Source organism: Lutra lutra, chromosome 5, assembly GCF_902655055.1.
Source record: "Lutra lutra chromosome 5, mLutLut1.2, whole genome shotgun sequence".
NCBI lineage: Eukaryota > Metazoa > Chordata > Mammalia > Carnivora > Mustelidae > Lutra > Lutra lutra.
In genome coordinates, this window is record NC_062282.1 from 91886123 (window position 1) to 91910458 (window position 24336).

General features: G+C 42.9%; 1 protein-coding gene across 1 annotated transcript in view; it reads left to right on the forward strand.

Annotated features, from left to right (window-relative positions):
• The first annotated feature begins 479 nt into the window (after positions 1-479).
• Positions 480-24336, forward strand: part of ZSWIM6 (zinc finger SWIM-type containing 6) — a 220932-nt gene continuing 197075 nt past the window's right edge. Inside the window, exon 1 of the mRNA XM_047731664.1 lies at positions 480-518. Coding sequence (XP_047587620.1) covers positions 503-518 — 16 coding nt within the window. The 5' untranslated portion in view covers positions 480-502. The remainder of the gene's footprint in view (positions 519-24336) is intronic.

Here is a 24336-nt window from a genome sequence, read left to right on the forward strand (position 1 = left end):
CGAATAAGAAGTCTACCTTCTCTAGTCCGGTGCACACGGTGAACTTTCTCAACTTACTCTCCTTGAGGAAAAGAAGTCACTGGAAAAGTCCCATGTGTGTTTAAGTTTATACAAGTTATGAACAACGTATGCATACATGGATGCGGCATCCCCTCTCGCAGGAAGACTAGACTACATCTCTGTGGGGCAAATGATATAAAGGTTGCCATGGTTATCCTCTCTGTTTCATTGATGTTGTGGGGGAAACACCCCAAATGGACACATTGCAATTTAGAGGAATCCCAGACTACATTTATTTATTTATTTATTTATTAAAATCCCTCCTCACCCCAGGCTACTTTTAAAACGGATCACGATGTCAATTTTTTTTTTTTAAAGGTCATCAGTGACAACACATTGGTTGCCCTTTCTTGGAAACACTTCTTTGTGGAAGGGTTCATGTGTGCCTGGAACACGGTTTCTGCTTTCTCAGATGCCTGTTCATTTCCTGCACTGAGGATTCATGAGGATTATCAAAGGTAAGTCTTTCGGTGAGGGTAGGGAGGAGGTGAAGGTGGGCCAGAGATCAGGAAAGGAGCTTAATCATTTAAAAGTGTCAATAATTCTTACTCTTTCTCTGGTCTGTCACCTTCTGTCTATATAATGTTGGGACTCTCTATGCCTCAGTTTTCCTCATGTGCAAAGCTGGAATCATAATAGGGTCAAGCTCAGAGAGGTGCAGGGGACCTTGGGTTACTATTTGTCAAGTGCTCTTTTTGTCCCCCTCCTTATTCATATTCTAATCAATATGTAAGGAGTGGGAGGGGCTGGGCCCTTGGAAGGAGATTAACTCCTTATGTCAACACCAGCATCACACATTATTGAGATTCTAGTGTGAATGAGACCAGCTGACTCCCCAGCTTCCCATCCTACCTTCTCCCATGTGATTTCTCCTTTCCCCAGGCTCAGTATCTTTCCTTCATCTACTGTAAACCACAGATAACTTATCCTGTTGCTCTCCTAGGCCAATTTGTATTTTAATAAGATTCAGAAACTTACGGGGGGAAAGGTGTCACTCATTGGAATTTCAGAAGGCAAGGAGTGGAAGTGTGTTTCTAAAACCCCTCAGATCACACCCCAGATGTGGTTGCTTCGTTCACGTACTGGTGAAGCTGACCCTGGCAGGAAGTCACTTGCACTTTTCACTAATTGAGGTCCTGCCCTCCTGAACCTTGCAATCGAAAAGAGAGAACTTTGATCCGGGGTGATAATAAAACAAGTAAGTAATGGAAGGCCTGGGATGGGATTGAGTAACTATTCTGTCCCAGGTGTTGGCATGGAATCGTGGGGCGCACAAAGGTGGAACAAGATTTGTTTGGCTTCAAGAACTTCATGGTTTATTGGAAGGGACAAAATACATCAGATGGTGATAAGGAAATGTGTGTGAGTAAAAGGAAAAGAGGTGTGTGTTGACAGAAGACAGCCTGAGGAGTTTTGGAAACAGGAAAGTTTCTCAAGAACTTGAAAGCGTTGGAGGTCTTTCGAAATGGTTAGTTGTACACTGCCCGGAGGCTAAGGTATGAACTGGAAAGGGACTTAGCCCAGCCCTTGCGAGCTGGATGGTTAAGTGTTCGCTTCAGTGCTGGGATCTTCGCTGCAGAGGATCGGGAGCCTGAGGACCGATGACTCATTCCCATCTATTTGACATCATCTTCAGATTTTTGCTTAACTTTTCCCTTCCACATCAGACACCCCTAATGCTTGGGTGGTCTGCCATGCCATTTCCTGCCAAGTCCCAGCAACTTTATTCTGGGTGGAGGTCTGGGGATACTGGATCTTGTTTCAAAAGGAGAGGGGAAATTGAAACCAGAAAGGCATTGTGACAGCCTTTAAGGGATTCTTTTTTTTTTTTTTTCTCTAGTGCACGTTTCCCAAGGCAGGTATCTCTAGCTTAGACTTTGTTTTTTGTTTATTTGGTTGGTTGGTTGGTTCGGTTTGGTTTGGTGAGAGCTAACCATTCAAAATGGAAGCCCTTGTATAATTTGATGTAGTTCCGTGACCATAGCTCACTGATGTTAACAAATAGAGACCAGATGCAAATAACCCACTGGAGCATATCATGGAATAACCAGCAGGAGCTAAAGCAAACTCTCTCTCTCCCCACCTCCTTATTTATTACCTCATAAGAATTCCTTCCATTTGGAAATGAGCATGAAGAGAATTAAAAAAAAAAAGGATTCTTAAGATGTTTCAAATGGCCTTAAAATGACAGCACAGTGGAGATGCTTGGTTCACACAACATTGCTGTATAAACAACTGATGTCCTTTGGGAGTTATGTGGAATCAGGCGTGTGTCCCTAAGAGAGGTGTGGTGCCTCCATCTCGTGAAAGATAAATTAATTACAACAAGAAAGCAGATTGCAGACGAGGTCACCGAGTCAGTGACTCACACCCAGGTGCACAGGAGGACTTGGTTCCCTGCAGTGCGTTGAACAGGGCCTCCCCGTGTATGATGAAATTTTATGCCATTCCCTGTGGCACTGGGTGTTTTAACTGTCTTGGATAGACAGCCAAGCCGTTGATGGGTGAGGTCTAGTGCAGGGATTCCTAGAATGGGAATGGTGCTGCCATTTTCTGGAGCAAAGAAAGTTTTCATTGAGTAAAAGGAGTTTGTTAATATGAACAAACTCACAGCGAATAACCAAACCTCTGAGCTGGCTACCATTGCCTCCTGCTTTTCTCAAAATGCCATTGCCTGCTGAGTGGTGATGTGATCGAGACACCCAAGACTGGACTAGTGTAGTGGCTCAGATTTTCTACTTTTAGAATAATTCTTAATCTTAAGAGGTTTTTTTTGGTTTATTTTTTGTCTTTTGTGGGTTTTTTTTTTTTGTGGGTGGGGGAAGCAGTCTCCAGGACTCTGAGCTCTGTGAACCTTCCTAAGTGGCTGAGGATCAGATGAAAAACTTGGGGTGGGAGGGGTGGAGAGTAGAGATAGCAGTACTTTGTGAGGAAAACCAGAATCCAGAAAAGCATTTGGATGAAATCTTCCTGATGTAGCTCTGGGCTGGAATTAGACACCAACCAGGAAATCCCCAGAAGATACTCAGTAAATGTTAGTGGAATGAGCGTTAACCAAAACCCTCAAGCTTATCCTGTGAGATCCTCCAGTGCTTCAGTGCGGGCAACAGAAATGCCTCCTCAAGTCCACCCTAACTCCCTTCTCCAGCGAACTTAGCTCCTTGCTCTCTCCTGTTCTGAGGAGAAATAGGAAAGATGCAGATACAGCTATTCTTACGCCTCTGTTAAATGTGTACATGTTAAACCTGCCCTCAGTCTTCCATTCTGGGGACTCCATAACCCCAGTTTTGTAAGCTTTTCTTTCAAAAAGGTAATTTCACAAACAATTCCCCGTACCAATCTTAAGAATCATACATGTGTGGAAATCACTTACGTGTGGCCATACAGACACTGAAACGAATAAGGTGCTTCATTCCTGAAGCTGCTGCTTTCTGTCGCGATCCCTGCGTCCGGGGCGGTGGGTGGCAGCGCTAGAGGCTTCTGCCTTCTCTCTCAGAGCCTGGAAGGGGGTGAGAGCTGATGAGCTCGCGTAATAAGATGCAGCCTCACACTGACTAAACGTCCATTTTCTTGGGGGAAATGGCTGACAGGAGCAGGATAAAGCTGTCAGGAAGCTTGTAGCAATTTCCCAAATCTACCACTACCAGTGAGCTTTATTTGTGTGCTTAGAGCTATTATTAGCAAAACAATGGCTGGAAAATGTACCAGGGAGAAAATTAAGAAATGACAGATGTGTTTCCAAAAAGAAAGAGAAAAGTTTCTTTTGTTAAATTTTGTGAAGCTCTTCTTTGCCGCAGGAAGTTTCACTTAGCAAAATAACCTCATCAGACCACGGCTCCTGGGTAAGGATGGTGAAAGGGCAGAGGGAGCCCAGGTTATCTGCGTTCAGGCTATGATCTCAGAGGCTGCTGTGGGGTGGGAGCACCGGCTCAGGGCTCTCTCCAAGGGCTGAGAAGAAGGGGAAATTAGCAGCACAATATAGACTTTTCCTTGAAAGCCTAAAGCTACCTGTAAACCCAGGACCCCGGGATCATGACCTGAGCTCAAGGCAGATACTTAACTACTGAGCCACCCAGGCGCCCCAAGATCTGTGGTTTTTTTGTTTTTTTTTTTTTTAAAGATTTTATTTATTTATTTGACAGAGATCACAAGTAGGCAGAGAGGCAGGCAGAGAGAGAGAGGTGGAGGCAGGCTCCCTGCGGAGCAGAGAGCCCGATGCGGGGCTCGATTCCAGAACACTGGGATCATGACCTGAGCCGAAGGCAGAGGCTTAACCCACTGAGCCACCCAGGCGATCTGTGGTTTTTTTAAAGAGTAACAGTGAAGTCTCCGGATAGGGTAGTGCTGTCCCACACTGCAGCCACTAGCCCCATGCGGCTATCGAGCTCTTGGAGTGTGGCTGGTCTGGTTGAAACACGCTGTAAGTGTAAAATATTCGCTCAAGTTCAAAGAGTTTAGACAAAAGGATGCTCAAGACATCATCATTCATGCTTTTAAGATCGACTACATGTTGAAACGGTATTTTGGACAGGTTCAGGTAAGTAAAATATATTATTACAATGAATGCTTCAACATGGATGGACCATGAAAACATTATGCTAAGTGAAAGAAGCCAGGCACAAAAACCCACACATGGGATGATTCCACTTACATGAAGTGGCCAATAGGCAAATCCATGGAGACAAAAGGTACCTGAGAGGTTGCTCAGGGCAGGAGAGGGTGGTGTGGAGGGAGATGGGAAGTGAGTGCTAATGGTTATGGTTTTTTGTTTTGTTTTTAATGGATTGATGAAAATGTTCTAAAATTGATTGTGGTGATGTTGAACAGCTCAGTGAATATACTCAGTTTTACATTTTATTTATTTTTTTACTTACTTATTTTAATTTTAAATTCAGTTGTACATTTTTTTTAAAGATTTTATTTATTTGACAGACAGAGATCACAAGTAGGCAGAAAGGCAGGCAGAGAGAGAGAGAGGAGGAAGCAGGCTCCCCGTGGAGCAGAGAGCCCCATGTGGGGCTCGATCCCAGGACCCTGGGATCATGACCTGAGCCGAAGGCAGAGGCTTTAACCCACTGAGCCAGCCAGGCGCCCCTCAGTTGTACATTTTATTTTCTTTAAAAATTTATTTGTATTTTTATTTTTAAGTAAGCTTACCATCCAACATGGGGCTTGAACTCATGATTCTGAGGTCAGCCAGATGCCCCTCCATTGTACATTTTAAATGGGTCAATTGTAGAGTATGTGGATTTTCAATAAGGCCATTTTGGATGCAAAAAAGTTAGTTTTACCTGTTTATTTTAAACTTGTAACAATGCGGCTCCTAGGAAATTTCGAATTACTTAAGTGGCTGGCATTATATTCTGTTGAAACCTCTGGGCTAAGGGAACCAAGACTGAAGAGGCTAGGGAAACCCAGGGCTCGTGCTATCCAAGGTGAATGCCATAAACACAGGACAGAGGAACAGCCGGAAATCCTCGCCTTCTGTGCAGGGCAAGAATGAATGAGGGGTAAATGAATGAGGGAGGAAGAATGAATGAGAGAGAACCAGACCTGGAATGTTGGGGGTTTTGAGGATAAGGGTACAACTCCAAGACTGGGGCAGGCCTCTGCACAAACGCCAGCACAGGGGACTGAGAAGCAGACCAGGATTTCTGGTCCCTAGGTGAACATGGGGCTCTCTCTCTCTCTCTTTCTCTTGTCACCTCCTGGAAGACTCTTATCTGCCTAGCCACGGGCAAAACTGAGTTATCTTTCCCTAATGTTGGCCCCAGCTGCCTCTGGCTCCGTTCTGTAGCCTCTGGGGCTGAGAGGAGCCATGACTTGACTCTTCTGTGTACTTGGAACCTAGCCTTGGTGAGAGGCAGACAGTAGACAGTGAGCTCTGGCCTTGTCCTGGGGGATGGAAGCTTCTTCAAGGAGGACTAGCCAAGGGAGTTTGGTCTCTTTACAAAAGGTGAGAAATAAACCCGAGTGTTAGACGTTGATTGCAGCATAAAGGGAAACCTTGGGTGTCTTCTTGGTGTCCTCTCCTTAACCGAGGTCTCTTTCCAATTCAGTTACCCTCCCCCTCCCAAAAAAGTGTAACAGTACGTCAAAGGGCATGGCTCAGTGGATGTTGGTTAAGGAAGCTAGCTACACTCAGGGCCTCCCCAGAGAAGGGAACCCATGACTCATCTCTGGAGACCAGAGAGATAATGGGACTGAAGGTACATGGGGGTGAATTAGCCACATGAATGTTAACCCCAAAGGCCCAGTTCTGGAGGAGGGGTCAGAAGCCTAGAAAGGGGAGAGAACATGAAGTATACCATACTCGGTGCAAAGTGAGAACTCGGCACGCTTCTGTGTTTTTTCCAAAATATGTCCTGACATTTGCTACCACTGCTGTAAACTTTACTTTTTCTCACGACTGCAAGAAATTTTCTGTGGCCAGGGCGGGTGGCAAGCAAAGAAAGTGCGATAGGCAAATTTCATGAACCCAGGGGCACTGTCTGGGCAAAGTAAGATCTCCTGCTTTCTTGCCTTGTTGAAGTAACAGCCGGAAATTAAATGTGTTCCAACGCAGCAGAGGAGACCCAGATGAGATCATCTTCTGTGTGACTATAAGCTCCCAAAGGGCAAGGATTAGAAATTATTTACGTCTCAGCTCCACAGCAGGGCCTGGTGTGTGGTGAGTCCTCAGGGAATATTCATAGCATGGATGGATGAATGGAGGAAGTGTGGGAGAGATATAGGACACAGTAGATGATTAATGAACATTTGTATTGTGTAATGATGTTTTGGGTGCTGGGTGATGACGAGGAACGGCTTGAGAAAAATTTCATTTACGCGACAGGGAAATAAATCGTGAAAGTGTTGCATTCACACTAATACGACAGACAGCACATTGCATATTTGGTTTTGTCATCTTTCTAGCCTTCTTTTAAACAGTGCTTAGATAATGTTGAATAGGAGTGAGGGTGGCAGGGGAAAAGATGCCTGGAATTACAGCTCATGGGCCTCCCTGGCTCTGGATCTTGTAAAATGCAAACCACTTAGGAGTGGACAAATGACTTAATGACGACGTTGTCAGGGCCCTCAGAATAAATATTGCCTTTTCCGCTCCCACTGCTAGTCCTACACAGTGCAGCTGACATATCGTCAAAAGGTTGAGATCTCCTCATTCTTCTCTTCTGAGTCAGGCAGCACAAGATGGTGAAAAACTTGCTCAAAAAACATTTATTTGTACCTCTCATCCCTGTCCCTTCAAGCCGAGGCAATCCTTTCAGAGCAAAGATCCCATTCTAGAAGTGAGTTGGCTTTTTGTATCTGGCAGTTAGAAATCTGCATTTTGAGTCAGGTGTTTGAGAGTCCGTATATAGAGGCACTTGGCTGGTTCAGTCTTGGATTATGCGACTCTTGATCTCAGGGTTGTGAGGTCAAGCGCCACGTGGGGTGTAGAGATTACTTAAATAAATAAATCTTTAGGGAAGAAAAAAGTCAAAATACAGAGGGATTTTTGTTTTGTTTTGTTTTGTTTTTTGTTTTTTTAAGGATTATTTATCTATTTCAGAGAGAGAAAGAGAGAGAGAATGGTCAAATTGGGGGGAAGGAGCGGAGAAGCCAGCTCCATGCTGAGCACGGACTCCAACGCAGGGCTCGATCCCACAGCCTTGAGATCATGACCTGAGCCAAAACCAAGAGTCCAACCTGTTCAACTAACTGAGCCCCTCCAGGCACTCCCAGAAAGAGTTTCTATCACCACATAATTCTATCATGGAGTTCAGAAAGTTCATCTGGGATATTAGAGGGCAGCGAACTTCAAGGAAAGCAAAACCATGTGTTATTTTCAGACTGAACTTAGATCTCTAAGAATTCCGTGGAACTGTCTTATGTGGGTCCGTGGCATGCTAGTAATCGAGGTGAACGTGAATGTGGCAGGGAGCTGAGAAAGCTGGGTCCTTGAAGGAAATCACTTTCTGTGATCTCACAGCTGGGCCGTGCAGGTGGAGCTGGGTACTAGCCCTTGGCACCAGGCCTCCCTGTCCTGGGTCCAAAGCTATGGTGCCCAGGCTCTCCTGCTCAAGTCACTTCTGCTCATGGACCTGTGCTATGACTCACAGGCAGCCAGCAGCAGCTGAGAGGAAATGATGTGGCAACTGTGTCCAAAGATGATGGCTAAACATTGAAAATGGAAAAGAAAATCCATTAAAAAGTATGCCGTCATATTTTACAAAGGCTGTGCAAGATTTAAGAAGTATGTTTAGCATTCCAAGTATTTTCTCTTTGTGTCTTTAGAGACTAGCTCTGAGAGTGATTTTTTGTTTATTTAACATTTAATCAAAAGAGATTGGGACCCCACCAGCTTTTGAACAACAGCTTCAGTAGCTCTGCCTCTCTGCATTTAGTGCAAGGAGAGAAATTCAACCATACGGAGAATTTGATGTCTGTAATATGCACTAAAAGATCAGCTGGTCTAACTTTACAGGGCTAATAAAAAGGAAGAATTTTCCTGTGCTCAGGTCTTTTATGAATTATAAATAACCATTCACTTTGGAAGATAGCACATCATAAAATTTTTTTCACAAATATGCACAAATCCATTTCAAGATCCAAGGAAAAAGATGTTCAGAAGTCTCAGATGTACTCAGTTTTGATTTCGCAGGGAAACATGTTCTTTTACCATATGGAGGCTTTTAAGGGGGCCTTCAGCTGGGGCTCAATAATGGTACCCCAGTGGCTAAATAAGGGATTTCTTTCCTTCTAACATTATTTCTCTGTTATTAAAGGTGGAAAAACCTTCCACAAATAGCATACTATTAGACTGCTTTAGGGGGTGTCCTGGGAATCAAGGTTATGTGTCTGCTCCAGAAATACTGTCTGTAATTATCATTCCTCAGTGGTTCCGAGGATGCAGTCTGGGTGTTTTCATTAATTTCTTGATTCTACAGGTCTGGAGTGCGTGCCTGCTCCTGATATTCAATATTTTGCAGGAGGAGTGTTTTGGCGGCTTTTTTAGGGTCATGGGTCTCTCCCCCTCCCTTCCTCTCATAATAACCATTTCCTGGCTTCTTTTGTCTGCGAAAATAAAAAGGTACGAAAGACTAGATTTGAAAAGGAAGAGAATTCAGATGTGAGATTCTTCCAAATCCAAGCCTTCATCTTCCCTATTTATAATTTAATACGAATACTAAGAGAGAGTGCATTCAGCTCTAATAACAAAAAACTGAAGAGAATCCACAGGTCAGACTAGCACATCAATTCCCTGTGCACGGCCAGCACTTTCTTGAGATTGTTTTCAAATACAAAGTTGAAAGAATTTTACAGTGAACACCCATATGCCCACCATCTAGTTGTAGATTCTACCAACCACACTGAACAATTCTTGTTTTATCACATAAATCCTTCCTCCATTAATCCATCTTATGTGAGTCGTGCCTTTAAAAGTAAATTGTAGGCATCAACCAGTTTCCACTTAAAAACTTCAATATTTCCTTTTTTATTCCGATGTAAAGTTCATACCCAATGAAACATAAAGTCTTAAGTGTACATTTTCTGAGTTTGGACCAATGTATACCTGTGTACCCAAACTTCTTTAAAAATATAGAACATTACCGTCATTCCAGAAAGTTCCCTTGTACCACTTCCTGTCAATCCTCACCCTGTTTCCCTTCCCAGAGGCAACCACTATTTGGAATTTTGTCACTATACCGAGTTTTACCTGTTCTAGAATTTCATGTAAGTGGAATCAAATAGAATGAGCTTTTTAGTGTCAGACTTCTTTAGAGAGAACCCAACCAGGGGGAATGGGAGAGGGAGAAGCAGGCTCTCCACCAAGCAGGGAGACCGATGCAGGGCTCCATCCGGACGCTGGGATCATGAACCTGAGCCAAAGCCAGATGCTTAATGACTGAGCCACCCAGGCGCCCCTATCCTACTGTTTTGCAGATTTGGTCATGTTACTGTGTGACACTACTTAATTCAATCCATTGTATTGCTGAGGAGTATTCCATTAGATGACTGTATCACAGTTTGTATAGCTACTCACCTGTTCATGGATACCTGGCTGTATTCAGTTTTTGGCTATTGTGCCTTAAACTGTTGGGAACATTTTTATACAAGTCTTTTTATTGACTTAGATTTCCATTTCCCTTGGGAAGAGACAAATTTAGATTGATTGTTAAGTCGCAGAATAGGTGTGTGCTTAGTCCTCTTTCTACAGTGTGTGAACCAGTTTATATTCCCACCAACAACGTCTGAGAGTTCCGGTGGCTTCACATACTTGCTGATTTGTAATGTTGTGCTTCTATTTATTTTGTGTTTTAAGGGCATTGAACACATTGTCATGTGCTTATTTGTCGTTATTCATGCATCTTCTTTTGTGACGTATGTTTAAATTTTCTGTTCATTCAAAAATGTATTTGTCTTTATTGTTAAGTGGGAGTTCTTTATACATTCTGCACTGATGTCCTCTGTTGAGTTTATGTTTCACAAATATTTTCTTCCAGTCCATGGCTTGCCTATTCATTTTCTTAATGGTCTCTATTGATGCGAAGTTTTTTATTTTGATGAACTCTGATTTATCAGCTTTTTCTTTTATGGTTATTGTGACCTAGACAAAGCGCATTGATTTTAATAAATGGTGTACCCAGTATTTGTAGGCTCAAAAAAACCTCAAAGCTTCCCTGGCTTACGTGTAATAGATGTCTGAAAAAAAACATTTTTTGCCTGAAAAAAACATCTATTTATGTGCATATTGGCAACAACTGAGGAAAACCTGGTGCTCTGTAAGCACTCACTATCAGAGAGCTCCCAGGGAATGAAGCAAATTCTAGATCTCCCTTGCTACTTTGCATTACAATAATGAGACTTCTGTGGGGTTTTTTGCTTATTTTGTTTTTAAGATTTTTTAAAAAAAATAGTCTCTCCACCAACGTGGGGCTTGAACTCACAACCCCTACATCAGGATTCTCATGCTCTACCAACTGAGCCAGCCAGTTACCCCAAAACTTCTGTTATATTGGTGGAAAGTCTCATCACCTGGTCATGGTCATGTTATGGTATCAACTCAGTCCTTTGGCTTATGAGCGTCATACATGCTTTTTTCATATATTACTGAGAAATCATATTATAAAGAGTCTGAATATGTGGTATGAACGGATGAAGCCTTCCTCAGAAAGCCTTTAAAGAAGTGAACTGAAAGAAATCTGCAGAGAGACCCAGGTGTTGGTGGTGGCATGGGGCAAACTTAAGAGCAGATTAAAAACGGGGACTGGTTGGCAATGAGAAAAGCAGACCTTGGAATAATAGAGACCAGCTGAAGGGACGCAGTCATTCTTTCAACCTGTTCTTTGCTGCACATTGAAATGTGTCCTGAGATTGTAGCCCAGACTCTGCCAACCGCTGTGTTGTCTCAGAGGCTATTTGATTGCTCCCTTTGTTTCTTGTTTGGACCTAAGGGACACTCAATACAGACATGACATTTTGAAAACTGAACTCACATCTTTTTCACCCTATCTTCATTGTTGTTCCGGCCTACTTTCTCTTAGATACTTTCTTGAGGGTGCAGGCTGAATGTCATCTTTTGAACTTTCATGCCAACTCCCTCGCATGTCTTTCCCTCTCTGATTCCATCTTTTCCTGTGATCATTAATGTTCTGAAACTACTAATTTTGTTGTGGGTTACCCTGAGCCTTCCGTGTCTTCTGTCTTCTATTGAAATGGTTTCCTTGTTTATGAGAGGCTGATTCAGGAAAGAAAAGGGCTGGGACTTTTGTGCACGATCTTTGTTATTTGACTGCAGGTTGAAACAGGCAGTGGGATTTTTGTTTTTCATTGATCCAACTGGTTTTTATGACCAGTTCTTTTGGTTACTGACTATACGATTCTCATTGGAAGTTATCTTGAAATATGAACTAGGAAGAGAGAGCACCAAATTGCAAAGCTCTGAGCGGTCCTAGCCCTGGAGAATAGTTACCAGGAACCGTGTGTGGGTGTGCCTGCCAGGCTGGGAGAGGATCTAAGCGAGCGGCGAGTTTCCTAATCCACCAGTCCTCATCCAGTTGCTTGAGTATGAAGATTAGATGTGGGTGTAAGCTTTCCTGGCCTCCTGGATCTCTTCCTGAAGAGAGCAGATAAGGTCAGGATGAGAGAAGGCTAGATTCTGGGTTAGAAAAATCAAGTAGGGTTTCAGGGCCTCTGAAGTAAACATAGGCCCTCAGTAATGCATACACAAACATGATGGAAGTAATCAGAAGGGAGAACTGAATGGGGTTAAAGTCACAGGGCCACATGATAAATTATGCCTGGCTATGCAAGTGGGTTAAATCATTTCCTAAGATGTTGCCAACAGCACAAATATCTGCATTTAGCAACACATGCAACCAAAAAGTGAACCAAAAATACTCTACAAGTTTCTTCCCCTTTGGAATAGTGATTCCTGCTATTTTACTGTCTTTCCTGAGGCCCTCAGGGATCTTGGAAAAAGTCAGCAAAGTGGGTCTCCCTGGTCTGCCGTGTGGGTAGACTTCACTGTGTGCTCAAATGAGAAGCTATACTTTCTGTGCAATTCTTAATGCTGTCCTATCGCCAACCCTCCTCAAGACCATTTCTGTTCATGCATATTCTTCTTTAGACCAATGAGAGTGGGAGGTGAAATTGTCCAAAACTCTGTCTTAGAATCTTTTTTCTTTTTCTTTTTTCATTTTGAGCTACTTCAAAATATATATAAAAGTAAAATGCAGAACTCTGAAACCCTGTTTCAGCCTGAAACTAAGGTCAGTTGGCTTGGCTCAGCTATGGGGTCCTTCGTGAGCAAAAGAGCCTGGGTTGGATAAGAGAAATGGATCACGTGGGATGGGACCCTTGGGAAAGGTACATCGATTCTTCCTTCTTCTTTCCTTCTTCCCCCCCTCTTTTCTCCCTCCCTCCCTCCCTTGCTCCCCCTCTCCTGTTCCTTCCTCCTACCCTCCCTCCCTCTTTTCCCCTTTCTCCCTTTTCTGCCCTTCCTCTCTTCCTTTCTTTATTCTTGGATGGCAGCTCCATCTTCTAAGGAATAGGTCTGAGAGCAATGGGAGAGGCATGTTGTAAGGAAGAAGACTGAAGGAACTTTTCTTGTGATTAAATAAAAACTGACAATAAAAATGCTCAAGTTCAGTGATCATGTTGATAACTGAGTGGGAAATCAGTACTGTACAGAAGCTTAACTTATTTTTTAGGCAAGATAATTCTATTTGCTTTTGATATATTACCTGAGTTCCACAGGAACATCTGGCTGGCTGGCAGTTCTATTTTCTGAAGGGTGGGTGCAGCCATTGCTAGAGTCAAGTACATTCTCACTTTCCTTAGTACCAGAAGGCTTATCTAAAGCTCAGAATACCTATGATCTTCCCAGATCCCAGTTTCCCTTCCAGCTGATGTTTGTCTTTCATGTGTTTCCTAATTACCATTCAAGTTTGCATCCAAGAGCGCACCGCCAGAGGCAGAACCTCCCCCTTGGTGGTGAACCTTGTTGTCATCCTTCTAAAGTAAATGCATAGCTCTGTTCTGTGATTTTCAACTTTGCTCTTGTGGTACGACGTCTGTGAATGTTTAGTTGACAATACGTGTGTGTGCCTCTCTAGTTTCCTGTTTTTAAGGGCTGCACTTAATTTATTTGAAAGGGTGGAATATTTTAAATTACGATTCAGCAGTTTTGCTAAGGAAGGCTGTAAAACACAATGAGCAAGGAGTTTTACTTCCTCCTTACAATTGCTACTCCCCTGTTTTGAAATCTTGATATCCTCCAATCAGTGGGAATGACTTTAACTTAGGCTTTACCAGTTTGAATAGCAACCAAGCCAAGGCTGGAGCTATAGAGGGGCAAGGGATTCCTGCACACTATAATTCCATTTTTCCAGACACCTTATTAGTATCCGGAATGTGTCTGCCGGTGCTTGATATTGTTCTATCATGTTGAGTCCCCCTCCCCCAGGCACAGCCTTTGGATTGGTTACAGCATACGGTAGCTCAGCCAATCCAGGAAAACCTTTCTCCTGCAACCCTGGCAACACCTGACAACGGTCATTGACAAATGTTAAGAGAAAAATCCCTGACAAATCCAACCAGCCATGAAAGTGGTTTCTGTCAAGGGCAAACAGCTAGTCCTGCCCACAGAGCACTTTGTGTGGCCAGGGGACGTCGTGGTTTGTGCCAGACTGGCAAAAACAGAACTTGTTTGTGGATGCCTACCTCAATCTGCCGCCACTTAGGAGAAACAGACGGTTGTTGGTCAAAGCCATTGGCAGGGGTGGAATCTGGATCTGTTGTGCGTGCATGTGTGTGTGTGTGTGTGTGTGTGTGTGTGTGTGTTGGGGGTGGGGATTGGTCTCATCTTCTCCCACACCAACGAAACCTCCGTATCCACCAGAATATTTTCAGTGGTTGGAAGAGAGTCCACATAAAACTTTGGCTCCAGGTCACACTTCTGTCTCCGATGGTAATTTGTTCCTGAGGGCAGGGCAAGAGGAGCATTTTCTGAGGGCGGCAAGATACTGGCTGTGTCCCCAGTGGCACATTTCCAAGCCTCCTGGCTACACATCTTTTACCTCCCAGCCAGGCTCTGAACCCTGTTGGGGTGCAGTTGGGCTTGTCTGCCTCACCAGCGGGCACCCCAGGACACTCCTCTGAGGAGGCTGCTAGACCCAAATGAGCTCTCACCGCTCTCTGGGAGGCTTCATGACTGAGGGATCTGTAGGCAGACCTGGCAGAGGCTTGAGAGGAGGAGGGGCAGGGAGTGGAGGATAAGAGAGGGGACCTGCCAAAAACATGCACAGACAATTCATACGCAAACGCATGTTCCCACAAAGACATAATAGCTGTGTGTATATGATACCCTCCTGAAGTCCCCTTACACGATCATTCCAGTTAGTCTAGCCACCTTGGAGGCATATTTCAAACCTTGGTTGAGTAATCCATTGTGTGGTGATTAGCTGTTAATGAAGCTGAAAATACCTAAATCATCCACCAAGTAATCTGAATTTTTTTTTTTTGTTACACTGCTAGACAAGTCAGTGTCAAGATACATATGGCCACTTGCACACACAGATATAACGCACATACACAGTCACACACACAGATAAACCTAGCTAAGAGGAACAAAGGTAGAACAAGGTGGGGAAAAGAAAGGAAAAGGAAACTTCAGGGAGAGATATGAAGAATGTGCAACCCAAGATGCTTATTCAGTGCTCCCCACCCACACCCCAGAGACCCTCTCCTTATTAGCACCACCACACAGTGCCTGTACTGAATTTCATTTTCCCTGTGGGATGGGGGAGGAGTTGCAAGTCTGTTTAATTCCTTTGGATTATAAATTGATAATGGCTGCAAGTCTTAGCCTTTCAGGGGATACTGCTGCTTCTCAAAGGGGCTTAGGAAGGTCCCAAAGAACCAAATCTCTAATAGTTGAATTGTAAATTGAGAGCAATGTCTTCAGTCTGGAGATAGAGCCTTTTTCAAACACATTTTTAAGGGAGATGCCTCTGGTAACTCCTAAAGCCAGAATTACAGGTCAGAAAAAGTAGTTGGGGTAAAGTGGGGAAGTACAGGGGTGAGCCAGCCCTCAGCAGCAGCAGGCTAGACATCCATGCAGGAAGGAACCAGTATGTGGTGCTAGAATCTTGCACACCTGTCCTTCAGGAACCTTGGAACATTTCTGGTGACATCAGATACACAAAATTACAAAAAAGGTGGTTATTTTACAATATGTTCAAAACCAAGACTTACATAACTGTATGCATGCATGTAGTTCTCAGATTCTGAAAGAAATTAAGCCATTCTGAGAGGAGGTAAAATTGTGGACATTTGCTTATTGAGGGAACAGACAATTTCTTCCTTTCCCAGTTTTTTCAAGTTTGTCAGTTATCACTGGCCAAGCGTTCTGTGGGTAGGAACAACTATCAACTACCAAGACTATGGGACAACAACAATAAAAAGCGACATGAAATGTTTATTTATTGCTCCAGAAGTTAAGAAATTTTTTAAAAAGGAAGTTTTTATGTACCTGTGAAACAGAGAAAGAAAAAAAAATTGACAATGTATATAATATGATTCTTTGTAACCCAATGTGCCAGTGTGTCAGAAAGAGCCAGAGCCCTGTGCAGTATCTGAAGCTTTCTGAAGGTGTGCAGAGGGAGGAAGTAACTCAGGTTCTCACTTGAGGGGATAGTTCATGCTTCACAGTTTGTACTTGACTTAGGGATAAACCCAGAGCCTTCAGGGCATGTTTATCTTTAAAGTAGCAGTTTGGACGGAGAGGGATTCCTGGCCAAGAACAACGTCTGGCACATTCTAGGCACAAAAATGAGTATTTGTTGATGACCCAGAAGCACTCTCTCCAAATCAATATTCTCTCAACTCGCAGATATGATTAAAGGAGGAAAACTCTAGAACCCTAAGAGAAACCCATTTCCCCCGCTCTTAACCTCCAAGAGATCGTTGCTTCCTATTTCCATGGTAACTAGAAGACTCAAAATTGCCAAAACTTGAGAGACACTTCAGATGAAAGCCAGAAAAAAAAAATTAACAAGAGACAATTGATGCGGACAGCATGTATGACAGTGTGAAAAGTTTCTGAAATTTGGGAAGATTTTCTTATTTCTTTGTTTGGGATAATACAGTGATGTCCAGAACGTCGCACTGCAGCTTCTTGCTAAAGGGTCATTGAGTAGATTTCTTGAAAAGAAAAGAAGGGACCCATGAGCCTTGACAGCAACTCAGTGAAGGTAAGCTGTTAGAAATTGCTCTCCTGGAGCGCCTGGGTGGCTCAGTCGGTTAAGCCTCTGCCTTCAGCTCAGGTCGTGGTCTCAGGGTCCTGGGATTGAGTTCTGCGTCAGGCTCTCTGCTCAGCAGGGAGCCTGCTTCCCGCCCCCCTCTCTGCCAGCTGCTCTGCCTACTGGTGATCTCTCTCTCTCTCTCTAATAAATAAAATCTTTGAAAAAAAATTAAAGAAAAAGAGAGAGAAATTGGCCTCCTGGCAAGCCTTGATGTTAACCATAATGAGGAGGCCAGCCTGGCAGAAGCCTGCTTGCTCCCTAACTTCTAGGGAGTGAAAACATATTTACTGAGCTCCTCTTATTTTCTCAGTAATCTAGCCTACACACAACCGAATGAAGACTTACAACTCCGATAAGAGCTCCTAGAAGAAGTACAAATAATGACTAGAGTGTGTAAGAAGCAGAGCTGACCTGTTGGAACAGCCAGGCCCTCCTAAGGAAGTGTGATTAAGCTGAGTAGGAGGAAACTGGGCAGTGGTTGCAGGGCCTGGGGAGGGAGAGCATTCCAGGCAGTGGGAACTCTTGGGCAAAGGCCCTCTGGAGGAAGTGAGCCTTGAGTGTTCAAGGAACTGAAAGCAGGCCTGAGCAGCCTGTGTTGGCAGAACCCCAGAGAGTGGAGGGAATGAACTTGGGGCCAGGCCAGTTGGAGATGTGAGCCGGAGCCGGTCATTCTCAGTACATAGCCTTGAGTCTTGCAGGGTGGGTTTGTTAAGGATTCTGGTGTCTATCTCTCCTCATTCCAGGGTGAACTCAAGCTGTAACAGGAATGCATGACAGGCCCTTCTTGTGTGTGATCTGGGAATGGCAGCTTCTGGTTCATCTGAAATCCATCAGAATCCTGCCATAACTTCCAGATGTGAACCACCAAGTTTCAAAAGGTTATAATTTTATGAAATACTTTAAACCGAAGTCATATTCAAGATATATTATTTTTTGTATGAAGATTCAGTAGGCACCTTAGAGCCATCATCATGGATCTCACCATATATTAACCCCCCAGAAGCCAGAGTTTGACCATCTAATAACTTTCTCTATCTCTGCAAACTACCTGGAATCTGGGAAGTTTGCAAGAAGCCAAAAAAAAAAAAACAAAAAACAAAACAAAACAAAACAACCCACACATTTTAAGTACATATTTTAACCAGAGGGGAGTTCCTCATTAAGAACTTGGTTGAGTTTCATTTTAGACCCAGTTTTACTAAGCAGGTTTTCTGGGTTCCAAGGCCACAGCAGATAGAGAGCAATAATGCATGCAGAAAGGGAGAAGGGAAGGGGTGGTATATACCAATGATTAAAAGTAACAGGGAGTAGCACAACTGTAGAGAAGGAGATCAAACAAAACAAAACAAAACAAACCCCTGAGACAAAAAAACAAAACAAAACAAAAACCCAAAACAACAAAGCAAACCCAAACCCCAAAACCGTAAGAACTAAAAACCGAATAAAAAATAAAGGAAGGAAGATAGAGAAAAAGAATAAAAGCAATCTGGGGCTTTAATTACAGACAGATCTTCTTGCATGCCGTAAGATCTTGAGGGCGTTGTCGTGCTTATAATGACTTTATGCTTAAGAAGTCAGTCATGGTTTAGTTGGATTTCTAGCCCATGTAGTCAAGTTTTTTAAAAGGGCTTTTGGTACTTAAGAAGTAGACATTCAGTCATTTGGGAAACTGTTGAGGGTGGCTCTTACCAAGAAAGGTTCTGCATAACAGAACCTTTGCATAACAATAACTACAGGCTTATTGTAGTATGGTTCTGTGGACGTGTTAATACAGATTTTGGGTTGAGAGAATATGTGATATACCAGCTTTTGCTGAGACTGCTTCATTTTCACAAGTTATCCAACTCTGGGTTTCAACAAAGTCATTGGAAGTGACACTTTTCATATGTGAATTGTCATGATGTGATTCTTGACAATGAATGAGTTCTTGAAATTTAAAAATATTGTAGGTGATAAAATGTCCCCAGTAAATACGTTTGAAAATTTGGCTTTCACATTTTAAACTCTAATTTTCATGCTATCTCTTAAATCCAAATCATCTTTCTCTAGGCGTAAGGTGCCTTCTAAAGCTATGTGGTTGTCGGAATCTTATGTCTTTACTTCCTCCCGATGGGAATGAGAATGAACAAAAGACAGTTCGATCACTTTGGAGAATGCTCATGCTATGTGTTTGTGAAAAGATTTGGAGGATGACATTATTCTCTGCAAATATATCCTCCATACATGTCAGAGCATCTTTTGTCTCCCCAGAGAATATGTTCATACTGTAGGAGTTGATGTTTTAATTGTGTTTTTCTTGTGTTCTCTCACTTATCAGACATATCTGCAAAAGAGGGATGCAATTTTGAAGAAATCATTAATTTTCTAAATGATGATTCTTTCATAGTGCTACTTTTTCCGTGTTTAAAAGTAGGAGGGTTTTTTTTTTCCCCTAGCTGACATAGGTAAATAAATACACAAGGAAATATTTTCACATTATCCAATTAAATAGTGTTCTTGTGTCTATCCTGAGACAAGCTTAACAAAATACTTAGTAAAAAGTAACAGCTATTAAAAAGGGGAAAGAGTAAATGCTATAATTAAATGTGGTATTTCCTATTTCTTTTGGCTATCACTAGGTTCAAAGCCTGGTTGGAGGCCAATAAAATATTCCAGTTCTGAGATGGCTTTTGTTTGATGAGACTTACCACTGCACTTTGGTTTGGAATGAATAGCAGCATGATAACAGTCTGGTCAGTTTTCACAATACTGAAATTGTACATAGGCTGTATTTGCACGGAAATATTTTCACTAAAAATTAATATAAATAAAAATAATAGAGTAGATATATAATATTTAATAAAGGCAAATGCATTTTACCCTTTGAGGGAGGAATTATTGTCCAAATGATAAAATTTATTCTTAAAAAAGTTTTTTTTAATTTTCTGAGTCATCTCTATACCCAATGTGGGTCTCAAACTCACAACCTGGAGATTGAGAGTCTCATGTTCTACCAACTGAGCTAGCCAAGCACCCTTCTAAATTACAAAATTTAAAACAAATTTATTTGTAATCAAGTTGCTAACCTGATCATTTTATATGTTGAGGTAATGATTTATTTTTCAAAATTCCAGATTATAATTTTACTTTTTAAAAAAGATTTTATTTATTTATTTGATTGGTAAGGTAACACAAGTAGAGGGAGTGGGAGCAGGAGAAGCAGGCTTCCCAGCAGAGCAGGGAGCCCAATGTGGGGCTCAATCCCAGGACCCTGGGATCATGACCTGAGCCAAAGGCAGACGCTTAACAACTGAGCCACCTGGACGCCCCTGGATTATAACTTTAAAGGCTTTTATCTTGGGGCTCCTGGGTGGCTTAGTGGATTAAGCCTCTGCCTTTAGCTCAGGTCATGATCTCAGGGTCCTGGGATCAAGCCCCACATCAGGCTCTCTGTTCAGAGAGCCTGCTCCCCCCCACCCACTCTCTGCCTACTTGTGATCACTCTCTCTCTCTGTCAAATAAATAAAATTAAAAAAAAAAAAAGGCTTTTGTCTTAACACTGTTCTTTAAATGGAGTTTTTTTTTTTTAAGATTTTATTTATTTATTTGACAGACAGAGATCACAAGCAGGCAGCGAGGCAGGCAGAGAAAGAGAGAGGAGGAAGCAGGCTCCACACTGAGCAGAAAGCTTGATGCGGGGCTCGAACCCAGGACCCTGGATCATGACCCGAGCCGAAGGCAGAGGCCTTAACCCGAGCCACCCAGGTGCCCCAACACTGTTCTTTGAAGAAAGAAAGAAAAGATTGGTTGGTTCATCAGTAGTTGAATACACTTTATTATAGTTTCAGCAAATTTTAGAAGGGTAGGTCTTACGGAATGAAACAGTGTGGGTTAATAAGTGATATTGTGGCATCAAATTATGATGTTTCTCAATTTTGTCCAAAGATTCCAAGCTCTCCACTCCAGCCCTACCCAGGGAAGGGGTAATGGAAATCTATATTTTTAACCAGTACTCAGGGCAATTCTTGCGATCTCTCAAGTTTGGGAAATAATGGATAATAGAGAAAGTTCTTTCTCCTCACAAAGACTAAATTTGAGTCCCTGCTTGGCCTGATTAGAACCAAAAACCTTTGGCCAATTTCTCAGACTCTAAATTTCTTCATTTATTTTTTGAGCAGGGGGACTGGTAAAGCAAATGAGTTACTGTTTGTAAAGAATGTAGCCCTCCGTTTGCACCCACTCTCTAAAAAATATTAACAGCTAAATATTAGTGGTTTGATTCTCCGGAATTTAACAAAGCTGATTTTTTTTTTTAAAAAAGATTTTAGAATAATCTCTACACCCAACATGGGGCTTGAACTCACAACCCCGAGATTAAAAGTTGCATGTTCTACTGACTGAGTCAGCCAGGCGCCCCAACAAAGTTGAAGTTAATCAAAATTTCCCCCTCTTCAAGGATGGAGCAATTGTTTTAATTCATTCAGTTCTGGGTTGATCATTCCCAGCCCACCTTTTATTTTGCCCAAGTATCTATTTGGTGGAAATGATTGACCACAAAGATTCTTCAGGCACTTTTCCCTATTATTGGACATTGTGCCTTGATGAAGTGTTATCTAGAATATCTCATTCTTCACTCTTTTTTTAGCTACATAGAAGAGAATTCTTTGTCATTCTGCAGGAGGGAGGAATAATGTCTGGTTCACAGGCTAACCATGCTGTTTCAGGCTTTTCTTCTGCTCTTAAACAATTTAATTATTTCCCAGGGAACATAATTGGCTTCGGTTATAATATAAAAAGTATATCCCAGTATTAGGAAATGCATGGGTATAACTTTGTGTCCATCTTCAAATGACTTGAGGTTCCTTCGAGCTTATCCAATCTAATCTAATCTAATTCCATGTCTTGGAATCTTCCTACTAAAGGCAAATGATTCCCTTAATTAGCTGAGATGACTAGCAATAATGATGAGGCAATGTCATTTTGTTTTTCTGGGGGCTTCCTCCTAAGCGGTGGGACTGTGTGAAGTTCTTGCCACCAAAGAGTAGTTTTCTTTCTTTCTTTTTTTTTTTTTTTTAAGATTTTATTTATTTATTTGACAGAGAGATGGAAAGCACAAGTAGGCAGAGCAGCAGGCAGAGGGAGAGGGAGAAGCAGGCTCCCCGCTGAGCAGGGAGCCCAATGTGGGGCTCAATCTCAGGGCCTGGGATCATGACGTGAGCTGAAGGCGGAGGCTTAACCCACTGAGCCACCCAGGCGCCCCCAAAGAGTAGTTTTCAAACTTAAGCATAAAAAAACCTTACATGGGGAGCGAGTGATTGTCGATTTCTGGCTCCTAGCTCCAAAATTATATGCATTATACCCAGGGCATTTTAAGGGTCTCTCTTTGAAAACCAATGCTCCAGGAATTTGATAAGTTTTTATTGAATTTAATTCAGATTTTTCATTTTTAAATTAAAGGCAGGTACAGGAGCTATGTTAAGTCTCTGGATAGGACTCCACCACCCCTTTCAAACGATTTCCTTTGTCATATATCCATGCATGCATCCAACTGCACAGACCAGGTGCTAGGTATCGTGCTCCTAGAGGGGTGTCTCTCATTGAGGCTATCCATTTAGCTAAAGGGATTCCTGTTATGAAGTTTGCCCGTCAGCCTAGCTCCTGACCACACTGGGAGACGTGGTGTGGTATGATGCGATATGATGAGTCACTGCATTTGGGAAGCTGTATGTAGACTTTCTGTACTTTGATTTCCTACCATTGCCTAATGGTAAACGTTGGAACATAACCAGGGGTCTCTAGCCCTGATTTGGTCCCTGGAGTAGGGTCCTGTTTGAAAAAGGCAATTATAAGTAATTTAGTAATGATTTCGATGAACACGAGAACAACACTGTAAATACCCCCCAAACGACAGCTGGCACTAGTAGCAGCCAATGATGACATACTATGACTTACTTCTTCCTTGGCTCATAGGTGTAGCTAACCTCTGGGGAGACAGAAGTCTTGTAGTACAGTGCTGGGCATTTGGGACTAACAGAAATGGCTGAGGCATAATCCCAACCCTCAGAGAATTTCTAACCAGGGAAGGGAGAGAAGGCGAATGGCTCAGCCAAGTGTAAACATAACTGTGATTCCAGGCAGAATGGTATAAATGCTATCGGAAAGATCCAAAGTGTTAGAAGGGCTGGAGGAGAGAGATCACACATTTCGGTGGCTTTTCCCAGAGGAAGCAGCATCTGAGCAAGTCCTTGAAGGAAGGGTAGGAATGTGACAAATTGTAAGGGAAGAGAGAATTATTATAGGCAGTAGACTGTCTTGAGCAAATGTGGTGAGTGGGAAAATGGGGATGACTTCTGGGGAACTGGGAGAAGTCCTCTTGGAATATAAAAATAATCCTGTTGGGGAACTGGACGTTCTGTTGGGTTTCAGGGGAGATGAGGCTAGAAAGCTGGGTTCGGTCAAGATCATATCTCAGTTTGGTCTTTTGCCCGTAGGCAGTGGGGAGCCATTTAAAAGGACTTGAGCAGGAGGGTGACACCATCAGAACTGTACTTGAGGAATCACAACAGCTGGGTGGAGGAGGATTTGGAGGAGGAAAGGTTATACAGACATACCACTAAGGAGGCCCTGCAGAGAGAAGAGGCGGAATAATTTACTGAGCAGCCAGAGGGGCTGGGATAGACAACACAGCAAATAAACCTAAATGGGAGTTGCAGGCAAAGGTGAAGAGGAATAAAGCCTGGGGGCCTGTAACAGGCAGCAACAATAATAGCAGTCTAGGGGAAGGAAGAGAGCCTGGTTTCCAGGGAAAGGTGGTGCTCTGGGTTTGAGGTGGCCACGGGGCATCCTCAGGGCAATAGAAAAGGGAGCTGGCCATCAGAAGAAATAAATGAGCTGAAGCAGAGCCCTTGGGTGGGAGTGGAGATGGTGGAAATTCTCCAAGGGGCAGGTCACCAAAAATGAAGAAGAGGACCATGATAGGCTCTAAGGAAGGGTGTACACTAAAGAGTTTGGAGGAAGAGAGACCCAAAGACAAGGCAGAGAAAGATGAGTTGGAGAGGATGGAGCCACAGTAAAGTGTCAGGAAAACGAGGGGGAGAACAGTTCAAGATGAAGAGAGTGCTCTCAGTTTAAGTGACTGCTGAGAGGGGAAGTTGTGCTGAGATGTTGACCTGGATTTTTTTTTTTTCTTTTTGTGTGTGTTTGTTTTTTGTTTTTAATAAAGATTTTATTTATTTATTGGAGAGAGAGAGCATGAGCAGGAGGGAGAGGGAGAGGGAGAAGCAAGCTGCTGAGCAGGGAGCCCCATGCAGGGCTCTATCCCAGGACCCCAAGATCATGACCTGAGCCAAAGGCAGATGCTTAATGGAATGAGTCACCCCAGGTGCCCTGGATCCTTCTTTGAATTAGTTAAACTAGAGTTAAACCCAATATGCTAGTTAAACTGTAGGAGGATGCCTTAAATCTAGTTTCTTTGGTTCATTACAAGATTGAAGTCTCTAAAGTTAGG